At 41.9% G+C, this 11,395-nt stretch overlaps 4 protein-coding genes and 1 non-coding gene across 5 annotated transcripts; 3 read left to right on the top strand and 2 right to left on the bottom strand.

Annotated features, from left to right (window-relative positions):
* Nucleotides 1-80: 80 nt before the first annotated feature.
* Nucleotides 81-1,803, top strand: Ccz1 (vacuolar fusion protein CCZ1). The gene is made up of 4 exons (XM_017080663.4): nt 81-239; nt 296-393; nt 459-1,249; nt 1,307-1,803. Exons 1-4 carry the CDS (start codon nt 156-158, stop codon nt 1,780-1,782), a joined length of 1,449 nt encoding a protein of 482 aa, XP_016936152.4. The 5' UTR covers nt 81-155; the 3' UTR covers nt 1,783-1,803.
* On the bottom strand, nt 1,739-2,369 carry Lamtor4 (Late endosomal/lysosomal adaptor, MAPK and MTOR activator 4). The gene is made up of 2 exons (XM_017080664.4): nt 2,153-2,369; nt 1,739-2,093 (listed from the first exon to the last, which is right to left on the bottom strand). The coding sequence occupies exons 1-2, from the start codon at nt 2,296-2,298 to the stop codon at nt 1,886-1,888; spliced, it is 354 nt and encodes a 117-aa protein (XP_016936153.1). The 5' UTR covers nt 2,299-2,369; the 3' UTR covers nt 1,739-1,885.
* Nucleotides 2,370-2,794: 425 nt separating this feature from the next.
* Nucleotides 2,795-4,928, top strand: Gr63a (Gustatory receptor 63a). Its single transcript, XM_017077043.4, has 3 exons — nt 2,795-3,037; nt 3,099-3,248; nt 3,494-4,928. Exons 1-3 carry the CDS (start codon nt 2,828-2,830, stop codon nt 4,601-4,603), a joined length of 1,470 nt encoding a protein of 489 aa, XP_016932532.4. The 5' UTR covers nt 2,795-2,827; the 3' UTR covers nt 4,604-4,928.
* Nucleotides 4,788-7,386, bottom strand: Fie (Fire exit). The gene is made up of 4 exons (XM_017077073.4): nt 7,007-7,386; nt 5,765-6,146; nt 5,565-5,701; nt 4,788-5,509 (listed from the first exon to the last, which is right to left on the bottom strand). Exons 1-4 carry the CDS (start codon nt 7,148-7,150, stop codon nt 5,420-5,422), a joined length of 753 nt encoding a protein of 250 aa, XP_016932562.4. The 5' UTR covers nt 7,151-7,386; the 3' UTR covers nt 4,788-5,419.
* Nucleotides 6,668-6,937, top strand: LOC118877487 (U11 spliceosomal RNA). The gene has a single exon (XR_005014343.3). It is a non-coding gene; the product is annotated as a U11 spliceosomal RNA (small nuclear RNA).
* Nucleotides 7,387-11,395: the final 4,009 nt, after the last annotated feature.

The raw sequence follows: 11,395 nt of genomic DNA, 5'->3' as shown, positions 1-11,395 counted from the left end.
TTTTTAATGGCATGGTATTTGAATTTGGCGCGCTTGCTAGGTAAATACCAAAAATACTAGATTTGGTTTAATGCGGCCCTGGCTGGCCAAGAAGGAGGCGTTAGTTCATTTTCATTATTTACCTTTTGCCGAAGTAAATTGATAATTTGCAAAAAATGGCTAAATTATTGCAACGCGTAGAAATAACGCTGCGTAGCTTTTATATATTCAACTCCAGTTTTGGCCAAATTGAAGGAGAGGTGGGTTTAGCATTTGCAAAGTGAAGGAAACGCCCCTAAATGAGTAATATTTGCAGGAACACAAAAAGATTTTGTACTACCATCCAAATGACATTGAATTAAACACAAAAATCAAGGATGTGGGACTGAGTGAGGCCATTATAAGGTTTACAGGGTATTTATTGGACTTTGTACTTCGTGGAGAAGTGAGTAATAGTAATGACTTTCCTGCTTTTCCAGAACTTTTACCTCCGAAGATGATTGTCAGGCATTGCACACCCAGAAAACTACCCAACTTTTTTATCAACCAGAGCCAGGATATTGGCTGGTTTTGGTCTTAAATGTGCCCAAGGAGGTGCGACTAAAAGAGGGCGTGGAGGTGGCCGATTATCGGGGGGCAGAGATCTCGGACAGGATTTATAGAGCCATCCTAAGGCAATGCTTTCAAATGTTTCGCTTTCAACATGGAAGTTTTTCCTCCTTCGGAAGTGAAGAATCGAATGCGGATAAGCAAAGAGAACTGCTCTGCCAAGAGCTCTTGAAATTCTACGATCAACACCTGACCGACCTGAAGGATCCCTCACAATGTGATATCATCGACATGCTGCATTCCATACAATATCTTCCCCTGGACAAATCGCTCTTTCTGCGCGCCCAAAACTTTGGTACGTTGGGCGAGACCTTTCCTGCCATTAAGCATAGCATAATGCTCTACCAGGAGCAGGTCCTTTGTGGCGGAAAACTTAAACCGGAGGATCTGCACAGCTTGCATTCGTTTGTGGTGCAGCATGTGCTGAAAGCGGAGGCCAGCAACTCGTCCATTGCAGTAAGTCCCTCGCTGAAGAGGAGCATAAGTGAATGCCAGGTGGGAGGATTCGTCAGAAATCAGAAAGGCGAGGGCGATAATCAGGAGGTTGTCATTGAGGAGGATCATCCCCTGAAGGTCTATGTTACGTTGGAGAAGGAAGCGAAGCCCTATTACTTGCTCATCTATCGTGCTCTGCACATAACACTCTGTCTGTTTCTTGATGGTATGTTGTAGTACAATCGAAACCATAACCAACCCAACTAAAAACTTGATCTTTCAGCTGACCAACCCCCACCAAAGCAAGAGCTGTACGACGAGCTCCATGGCTACATGGCTCCACAATTGACTTCCCTGGCCCGGGATATAACCAACGAGTTGAACAAGGAGGCAGTGGGTGCCACAGGGCAGGAAAACTCCACCGGCGATATGGCCCCCAAGTACCTGTTTATTAACGAACAAAGTCTGCAGCATCATACGAATTTTCAGAGGCACCTGCCCCAAGGATTACCACGTAATGTCCTTAGCATTATAGCGGATTTGTCCAATTCAAGTGAGAAAGAGGAGATGGAGAATGCGCCTGCCGAGGAGCTTCAGGTGAAGACCACCAATGACTATTGGATTGTGAAGAGGCGCTGTAACTATAGGCAATACTATGTGATCCTGTGCAATAGCAAGGCCACCCTGCTGGATGTGACCCAGGAAGCAAGACGCATTTTCGAGCAGGAGCTCACAGATGATGTATTCTTTGACAAATAAAGAGGAGGATCAGATACAGAATGGGAGTGCGCCAATTGTGGGGTCTTTGCCCGGTTCCCTGCCAACAGAATCTGCAAGTGGATCGGGCATCCGAAGTCGGATTTCAAGCCAGCACCGCCCCGGTGTCGCTGGCATCGTTATACACACTGTTGGAGGAGGATGAGCTGGTGGTCGTGGTGACTCCGTTCTGGGATTTGCTGATCTTCACGATGTATATTCGACGATTGGACATGCAGATGCTGTAGTAGTGCTGCTCGTAGTCTATAGTGATCCTCTCGCAGCTGCTGTTCGGCATGAAGGACTCGTCGATACTAAGATATAGGGGTAATTATCAATGGATCCCTGCAGTCTTTGTTTTTCCGGAACCCACCTCTCTGTGAGATTCAGCAATCCCATTATCACGTTTGCACTGTGCTCATCGTTCTTGAGGTCTCCGCCAGATTCCAGGACTGCTCCATCTTCCTTAAGTATCAGGTAACCAATTTGATTGGACACAATCAACTTTTCCCTGTCCATTTTTATTATTATTATTATTTATCTTTTTTTCACCCACACCCTCTAGTGTGACCAGAGTGTTGAATTACAGAGATACCGTTACTTTGGTTACCTAAAACATGATAACTCTTCAATTTAATGCCTATTTCTTGATAAGACATAAAACTACTTAAATCAATATTATTTAAAAGCCTTATAATTACTAGAATCTTTTAAAAACGGAGTTACTCTTTAAAAAAACTGAAAATTAAAACAGCAGAACTGGCAATCTGACAACCCTAGTTAAGTGTTGCAAACCTTCCTCGACAGTGTTGCAAAACGCCTATTGCGCGCCATTGACACAAATTTGAAATCGGGACACCGGGCTAAGGTTAATGCATTCACAAGACAAACAACGCACTTCAACAGGAAACTAAAACTCCGGCTCTAAGTCAATAGGGGGCGTGGTCGATATCGGGGCGTGTGCAAGTGCATGGCTAATGCCTACGTCTGGACGAAAAAAGTGGTAAAAGGCCATGGACAAGAAAATTCCGGACACAGTCTCTCCGGAATGGCCAACTACTATCGACGCAAGAAAGCCGACGCGGTGTTCCTCAACGCAAAACCCCTGAACAGTGCCAATGCCCAGGCATATTTGTACGGGGTTCGGAAGTACTCCACCGGATTGGCGGAGCGTTTGGATGCGGATTACGAGGCACCGCCGATGGACAGGAAAAAGAGCTCGGACAGCAGGGCCTCCAATAATCCGGAGTTTACGCCGGTGAGTGGAGGTTCTTCTGCTGTCAAAATTCCTTTATAAAGCTGGTTATTCCTGCTTCCAGAGTGTTTTCTACAGGAACATAGCTCCTGTCAACTGGTTCCTAAGGATTATTGGAGTATTACCAATTGTGCGACGTGGTCCTGCCCGAGCAAAGTTCGAAATGAACTCCGCCTCCTTTATTTACTCAGTGGTTTTCTTTGTGCTCCTGGCGGTGAGTGGTTTTTTTTGTTAATAATTTAAAAACTCCAACTAAAAAAAATCGTGTTATGTAAAATTATGTGAATGTTATATAATAATGAAGACTTAAGTCACCTAGACGTTTTTAAAATTTATAGACAAGAACTTAAATTATTATGAAACCATAATCGTGATTTTTTTGGGAAGCAAAGATTATTTTTAGTGTGTAGATTAAATTGTGTAAATAATAATAATTAACTTAAATATCACCTCCTCCAGTGTTACGTGGGCTATGTGGCCAACAACCGCATCCATATTGTGCGATCCCTGAGTGGACCCTTCGAAGAAGCGGTGATTGCCTACTTGTTCCTGGTCAACATCCTGCCCATTATGATTATACCCATCCTGTGGTATGAGGCCAGAAAAATAGCAAGACTCTTCAATGATTGGGATGACTTTGAGGTGTTGTACTACCAGATCTCCGGGCATAGTTTGCCACTGAAACTCCGACAGAAGGCGGTTTATATAGCCACCGTGTTGCCGATCCTCTCGGTTTTATCAGTGGTCATCACCCACATTACCATGTCGGATTTGAATATTAATCAGGTGGTGCCTTACTGCATCCTGGATAACTTGACGGCCATGTTGGGTGCCTGGTGGTTCCTCATATGCGAGGCAATGAGTATTACGGCCCATTTGTTGGCGGAGAGGTTCCAGAAGGCCTTGAAACACATTGGACCCGCTGCTATGGTGGCGGACTATCGGGTTTTGTGGCTCAGATTGAGCAAGCTAACCCGGGATACTGGAAACGCAATGTGCTACACCTTTGTCTTCATGAGTCTCTACCTGTTCTTCATCATCACATTGTCGATTTATGGTCTAATGTCTCAGCTCTCTGAGGGATTTGGCATCAAGGATATAGGACTTACTATCACAGCTTTGTGGAACATTGGACTACTTTTCTATATTTGCGATGAGGCCCATTATGCTTCGGTTAATGTGCGAACAAATTTCCAAAAGAAACTTCTGATGGTGGAGCTAAACTGGATGAATTCGGATGCCCAGACGGAGATAAATATGTTTTTGCGAGCCACCGAGATGAATCCGTCGATCATCAATTGCGGCGGTTTCTTCGACGTGAACAGAAGTCTCTTCAAAGGACTTTTAACCACTATGGTCACATATCTGGTGGTTTTGTTGCAGTTTCAAATCAGTATTCCCACAGATAAGGGGGATTCTGATGGCGCTACTAATATCACCGTTGTGGATTTTGTAATGGACAGCCTGGATAATGATATGAGTCTAATGGGAGCCACCACTCCGAGCACCACCACTGCGGGAACCACAATGGCACCACCAATGATCAAGCAAAAAGGAAGGAAGGGTTAATGGAAACTGAAAAACTAAGATGATTAAGCATTAGGCTAAATAGATAAACCTAACGTTATGCATCTGTAGCTGAGGCCAAATAATAAAAGCACCTAAAACTAAAAAATCCCCATAATACATTACCATTTTTAAAAAGGTACGTTCAAGTAGGTTAAAAAAATACTCCAGAAATAAGTTCTTAGGATATGTTACAATTTTGCACTTTTATTTGATATTCATACGTTTGTTGTTCTGTGCTACAAAACAAGAATACTTAAATTATTGCTATTTAACTGAGTTTAAGGCATATTTAGTAAATTTCTCTTAAGTCTACAAAGAAAATGAACTTTAAACTTCCTTGCTATTTATTTGAATGCCAATTGAAATCAGACAAGCTTAACTTTTTCAAGCTTCCCACATCAAAATCCGGCTTGAGCTTTTGCCGTAGCCCAGAGGTTTGTGTGTCCGGTTTTTGCTTGGAAGTCCCGAGTTCAAGACCTGCCTTTGACTAATATTTTTTATTTAATAAAATTCGTTTCTTCTTGTTCTACCTTGTATTTAGGTGCTGGATTAACTTTAGGAGTTAGTTCTACACAAAAATAGTTTATGTACTTGGCGGCAAGCCGATATTGCCCCTCCTTTTGGGATATAGACGAGTTTTATACGCTTTGTAATATGTATTAATATGCCCCTCTATCCATATCCGTTGGCTATCTAAAATAGTATCTGTTCTATTACCATATCACACTCATTTTCGCAATACAGAAACTGTAGTACAATTGCAATCAAGACACCTGATGGGGAAGTTCCAAAAAAATTCTATCTCTCTTCATTTATTTAACACTGTCCATCGGGAGATTCGGTTAGGATGTGTTTATAACCATTGCTGCCCAGATACATGTGCTCGCGTTGGAATCGATAGGGTATCTAGTAGATAAGGAGATTATTTAAAGATGTTTAAGATTTTCAGATCCCAACTTACGGCTCCTGGAGCTGGACAAGGTATGGCCACAGTGGCGATCTCCCTGAGTTTGTTCATGGTACGCAAGCTTTGGTAGAAACTATGGATTACATACCACTTGCAGTAATCCATGCAGATCAAGACGTAGCAGATGATAACTGAAATATTGGATAGGACCTCTCAAAATATATTTTAAAATGCTTTATAATGTACAAACTCACAGTAGGGCACTTGACCACCCAGCAATTGCACTATCTTCGTATCTCTCAGCATGAAAACCAAGGCTCCCAGTCCCACCATCAAAAGGAACTCTACGATCAGCCAGGGAATAATCAATCCTGGTCGATTCTTGTACACCCCAAAGAACAGGGATATGGCACTTAGGGCATAGGTTCCCGCCACTCCAGCCATCACATAAAGTAGATTTTCCGTGGCAGCCGCCAATTGGGCAGCGGTCTGCAGGCGAAGATCATTGTGGAAGGGCGACATGTTGTAGAAACCATTGTCCTTCTGGTCCAGGATGTCCAGCTCCAAGACCTCGCACATCTGCTCGGCATGAGCCAGCCCCAAGAGAACCAGGAACAGGGCGCAGTGCGAAATTAACTGGGGGAAAATGAAGACATTTTTTAGTATTGATATATTAATAAAAATTATAAATTATAAAATTTATTTTCTTAAGATAAAAATATTTTTAGCTTAAAAAAATCGTATATTTTTGTTAATATTGGAAATCTAAAAACAAAATCTTTTGAAATGTGTTGAAATATATAGAGCTAAATTTAAGGTCTAACACTTTTTATTTATAAGAAAATATTTTACTAAAATCATTTTAGATCTCTAAAATGCTAAAAACTTATAAACAGGAACTTTGTTATTATGAAACTAATACACAGAGCAAAACTTTTTATTTCAAATTTAGGGTATTTCTATGAAAAGTTTTCAGATCTCCCATATCCAAAACGCATAACATTTAGTGTTGGCGAAAACCGGAACATACCAGCGATCAGCTGAGGTTACCACCCCTATTCACCCCTCAAACTGAACAACCGAGTGTTGTTCCAACAATTCCCAACTGGTTCTGGCAGCTGTTGACATGACTCCCCCTAATTCTCCAATCAAAGCGTAAAAAGGGCGCTCGTCCTGGCACGTTCGATCACTGAACACAAGTGCAGACGCATTGCGCCGCAGGAGCGTCTCCTTCGCTCCGCCCCTGGATTTCCAGGAGCGGGCGGGGGCGAGCGTACCATTGCCGCCTTCGACGGCTCCTTGCGCGCCCAGTGGGGTATGGCTTTGCATATCCAGTGCGTAATTTTTGGTCCTGGGGTCGCGGCTGCATATCCTGGATTGCTCGAGGGATTCCCGGATCCCCCTGCGTGCCTGTGCGCTGCGCCCCTCCTGATGTATTCATTCCTGGTTCGCTTATATAATCGGTATACCCAGGGGATATATCTTTCCTAACTCACCAACTGATAGATGCTCGTCAGCAAAGCCGTGGTCCTTAGATTCTTGGGCGATACAGGCGCCATCAGCATTTCCCAGCTGCGGCGACAGCAGTTTTTCCACTTGCATCCTACGGCGGACGAACCGCTCACAGTCGGCAGCAGCATTTCGTTGGAGTTTTCCCGATTTTCCTGTTTTTTCCTCAATCAATTTATGGATTTTTCCCGCTTTCAGCTAATCAAGAAGCGACGCAACTGTTCCGCCACTGTTTCGTCATGCAATTGGACTTGGAGACCTCGCGAAAAAGGCGGAGAGGGACAACACCCACGCAGTCCAAACTTTTCCGGAGCTTTTCCCTCTGGTTTGGGTGAAAACTGCACTGCTGAATTAATCAACAAAACTATATGGATATAAGAACGTTGAGTGCCAAGGTTGGCGAAATGTTTTGACTCGGTGGAAAGCTTTTGCGACTGTGTTTTGCTTTATTATCTAGGTCTAGGGGTGTTGACTATGTGATAAGGTTTGCCGCCTTTTAATATATTTTAACCATTTTTTAAAATTTTTATATTTTGAAAGCATTTTTAAACTTCCTTTTCGGATTATATTTACACCAACTAAAGTTAGTAAGTCAATTTTTGTTTTATAATTTTTTCTGAACTAAATTAATTCAATGCTCAATTGGTTCAATGTTGAAAATGGCTCATTATTCAGTTCTAAAATCAAAGTTTGGTGACCTCGAGATTTTATTTCATATATTCTTTGTATGTCTTTTGAAAGACTAATTTTATTATTTTTTAATACTAATGGGTATATAAATATTCTACTTCGAATATCATCCCTATATTTAACTAATTTGGGGGTTGTTTTCCTCTTGAAACCGCGCAGATGTTTATCGCCCCATTCACAGAGCTTTTTTTTTTGTGACTTTTCAAAGCTTCCGACAGAGTTGCCACTGCTTTCGTTGCCCAAGCAATTAAAGTTGGCTCGGGACTTCCCCCTTCGAACCGCGGCCCGTTGCTATGATAAATTTTTGCATTTTAAAAGTCAATTTACACTGGAACTATAAAAATGTAACATAAATTTTGCCAAAGCAGGCCATAAAACTCCTGCCAGTCGGCGCGGAAAGAGAATCAAAGTCGTGTCGATGCCACTGGGCAACACTCCAGCTTCGGCTTCAGCTCCAACTCCAACCATCCTAACCATGCGAAGCCCCATCATCACCATCATGATCTTCGGGGGACTGGAACTGGAGATGGGAATGGGTTTGCGAATGGGACTGCGACTTATGGCGCTCCCTTGGAGTTGGGAGCTACTTGTGGGCCTAATTGATTGTTTTTCTACGAGCTCGAAGCTCCGAAAACTCCTGGCGAGGATCGACTGAGGATTCTGGGGATCATCTCACAATGTTGGTGGAAAAAGGAAACGATGATGAAGACCTCAGGGGCAATATATGTATGTTGTTGGCGGCTTGTTATCATTGGGCGTGTTTTATTAACTTTTAAGCTGCCATGCACGCGAGGGGCCATAAAAAGTGCAACTGGCGGTGGCTCCGACAACTGCAAAACTGCAAAAGTCAATTAAAAATTTTTTACATTTGTTTGCACACACAGGAATGGAACGCGGTAATATTTTTTTAGCAGCCCCATACCAACCTCCATCCTGGCGCGATAATCATAACTGCAAAAAAGTAAGAAAACTACGCGCAGGCGTCGCCCGTCGATAATTTATGGCCAAAAAGTGATGGCCAAAGGGGGCCAAAAGGGTTCGGTGTTTCGGACTTTAGGACTTTCGGAGCACAGGTGATCCGATCCCGGCAAGCTGGTGTATTGAAATATCATCTTGCAACCATTTGCCGTTCAATTTGCGTTCGCAACGCTCTTTTGATTGGTTTTTCCAGCCCATCACCCGAACCGCCCTCTTGCGCTCCACGCGATTCGACTACAAATTGATTGCCTTAAAGTAACTTGTAAAATGCATCTAAGAGATGCACTCGAAAAGAATGCTGGGGTTCTAAGTGTCTTGGAATATGTAAAAAACATATAATAAGACAGTTTTACATTGGTTAGTTTTATTACTTCAAATATTCTATCGATAGAATTACTCACTACAAACTTATTATATCTATAAAATAATGTACAATGTACAATAATTAAAAACAATTCTTAACCATTTTCATTTTAAATATAATATTTCATAATTTCTTAAGATCATTTTCAACCAAAACCTTATAACTATTCTCTCTTCTCTTTGGTATTTAAATTAATACCATGATATTGATAAAAATGATTTTAAAGTATAATGCAAAGTAACATTAAAGTATTCAGTATTTTGGAAGTTATATCATATAAATTAAATGTTATTGATCATTATGCACTTCCGGAAATAATTGTATACATACCATATCATTTGATATGTAGTCTTCATCTTGGGATTTAAGTCAACTGAAAAGCATAAAAGAAGTATGGAAAGTTCACTTAAGTAAAGCTTGAATCAAGAGTGATTATATTGCTTATAATTTTTTAGTGAAATATTTGTTTTATCGATAAATCTTTTCTCCCAGTGTAAACATCCAATGCAGTTCCTCTTCTGTCTTTGCTGCTTCCTGGGCTCCTCTTTCAGCCAAAAACAGAAGCAACATTACAAATGTGTGGCGTTATTGCCACGGGGGAGGAGTCAGGAGTCAAGGAGTCAGGAGCATCGACTTCTTTTTGATTAAAAAAGGAAAAAGTGGGAGAGCAGGCGGATCGTTTGGGCAAGGAGTTGGATTTGTCTGGAAGTGGATGTGGTTGGGGAATCGAGCACTGTGGATTGTGGATTGGGGATATAGACGACTGGTTGCCCAAAAGCAATCGACGTTGTTAACAAGCATTTCAGCGCATGACAATTGGCATGCACACCTCCGGGCCATTAATATGCAACCGATGCTGACACATTTGGAGCTCAGCTGAGCTGCAACTCCTGTCATTCTGCAGCCACAACCACCGAGGGGACTGGGCTTTAGTTATTTAATCACAGAAAATCTTACGAGCATAAATAACATTACCCGACTTATTTGCACAATTTGTTTGCCTGTTTTGACAGTCGGGTTTGCAGGCATTTTCGATCTAAGAAAGTTGCAGGTTTTTAGGAGTGGGTTGGGGTAGTTTAATAGTTATGGTAAGCTTGGTTAGATCCCTAGAAAGTAATTATGAAAATAAAAGCGAATTATTTCTGGGTGGATCCCCATTTGAGGCGATTAAAGTACTTTGGAATAACCAATTTGAAATGTAAATTGGTTAAATAAAAGTCTATTAATAAAAATACGATGAAATATTTTGACATAATACATTTTCGAGAATTTTCCACTATTTATGTTATGATAATTTAAAAATTCTGTTTAATTGTTCAAGAACCTTTCATGTTTCTTCTCAGCAGCTTTCATAAAACTATCAACATAGTTATTATAGTTAAATACTTCAGATCTTTCTCCCCTTCCGTAAATTCCAAGGCATTACTCATCCTATTAGATTCATAATTTTGCACCTTTCACTGAATCGAATCCCCTTAAACCATTGTCACGTTTTTGGAATCACATTCTGATGCCAAATATCAATTGTCGCACATATTTGCAAAGGCCAAATATGAGAGGGAGCTTAGGAGGGTTTGGGATCTCCCCCCTTATAAGCAGGGATGTATTGTCATCTCATCGTTTGGGGATACATTTTCACATCGCTGACTTGTTTCGCGGATTTTCGCGGTGCCGCAATGATGAAGATGTTGCCAGTTGTGATTAAACATGAAACCCCCACCGCAACAGCAGCAACACGCACAGCAGCAACATCATAAACCCCGCAGCAACATCAGTTCCTGCAACGGCAATTGCAAACAAACGAGTGAGAAAACCCTCACTCACTCGAATCTCAAGGGTGTGTTCAATTGTGTCAATTTAACGCCTTTTATGGCCCACCAAACTCGAACCATTTGCACCCCCTCCAATCCCAATGAAACCCCCTTTTTAGCCCCTGAAAACCCCCTTTTTGGACCCCTTACCCCGACATATTGCTGCTGCACGTTGGGCATATTAATTATTGCAGGGCAACGGTTTCAAATAGATCGCTGATGCTGATGTTTAGGCCACTCCATTTGCCAGCAGTGTTAATTATCCATTCCCTTCCATTCCAACCAATATCCATCCGATGGATGGATAGTTTCATCTGGGATATCGTCTATTTGCCAACTGCATGCTCGCTTTACGCCGGCCAAACACGATTATTAGTAGTTGCCTGTCTAAATATTGGAAATTGTCAATGTGCCAGCAGCGATGCTTAAATGGTTTATGGATATATACATAAAAGGGATGTGCATCTGTTGAAGGACGAGGATTCATCATCCGAAGGATGCAGATTGGCAAACACGGATACGGATTGCTGGGA

This window comes from Drosophila suzukii, chromosome 3, assembly GCF_043229965.1.
Source record: "Drosophila suzukii chromosome 3, CBGP_Dsuzu_IsoJpt1.0, whole genome shotgun sequence".
Lineage (NCBI taxonomy): Eukaryota > Metazoa > Arthropoda > Insecta > Diptera > Drosophilidae > Drosophila > Drosophila suzukii.
Note: the sequence above shows the minus strand (reverse complement) of the source record. Positions and strands in the feature narration are given on the sequence as shown.

Excerpts from the sequence above, each read along its gene's own strand:
- Ccz1 (XM_017080663.4), top strand. The coding sequence starts at position 156 with ATGGCTAAATTATTGCAACGCGTAGAAATAACGCTGCGTAGCTTTTAT. Across the intron at positions 240-295 it reads TTGGCCAAATTGAAGGAGAG|GAACACAAAAAGATTTTGTA; the intron begins GTGGGTTTAGCA and ends TAATATTTGCAG. Across the intron at positions 1,250-1,306 it reads ACTCTGTCTGTTTCTTGATG|CTGACCAACCCCCACCAAAG; the intron begins GTATGTTGTAGT and ends TTGATCTTTCAG.
- Lamtor4 (XM_017080664.4), bottom strand. The coding sequence starts at position 2,298 with ATGGACAGGGAAAAGTTGATTGTGTCCAATCAAATTGGTTACCTGATA. Across the intron at positions 2,094-2,152 it reads TTGCTGAATCTCACAGAGAG|TATCGACGAGTCCTTCATGC; the intron begins GTGGGTTCCGGA and ends CCTATATCTTAG.
- Gr63a (XM_017077043.4), top strand. The coding sequence starts at position 2,828 with ATGGCCAACTACTATCGACGCAAGAAAGCCGACGCGGTGTTCCTCAAC. Across the intron at positions 3,038-3,098 it reads ATAATCCGGAGTTTACGCCG|AGTGTTTTCTACAGGAACAT; the intron begins GTGAGTGGAGGT and ends TCCTGCTTCCAG. Across the intron at positions 3,249-3,493 it reads TTTTCTTTGTGCTCCTGGCG|TGTTACGTGGGCTATGTGGC; the intron begins GTGAGTGGTTTT and ends CACCTCCTCCAG.
- Fie (XM_017077073.4), bottom strand. The coding sequence starts at position 7,150 with ATGCTGCTGCCGACTGTGAGCGGTTCGTCCGCCGTAGGATGCAAGTGG. Across the intron at positions 6,147-7,006 it reads TGACGAGCATCTATCAGTTG|TTAATTTCGCACTGCGCCCT; the intron begins GTGAGTTAGGAA and ends ATTTTCCCCCAG. Across the intron at positions 5,510-5,564 it reads CTTGTCCAGCTCCAGGAGCC|ATACCCTATCGATTCCAACG; the intron begins GTAAGTTGGGAT and ends CTTATCTACTAG.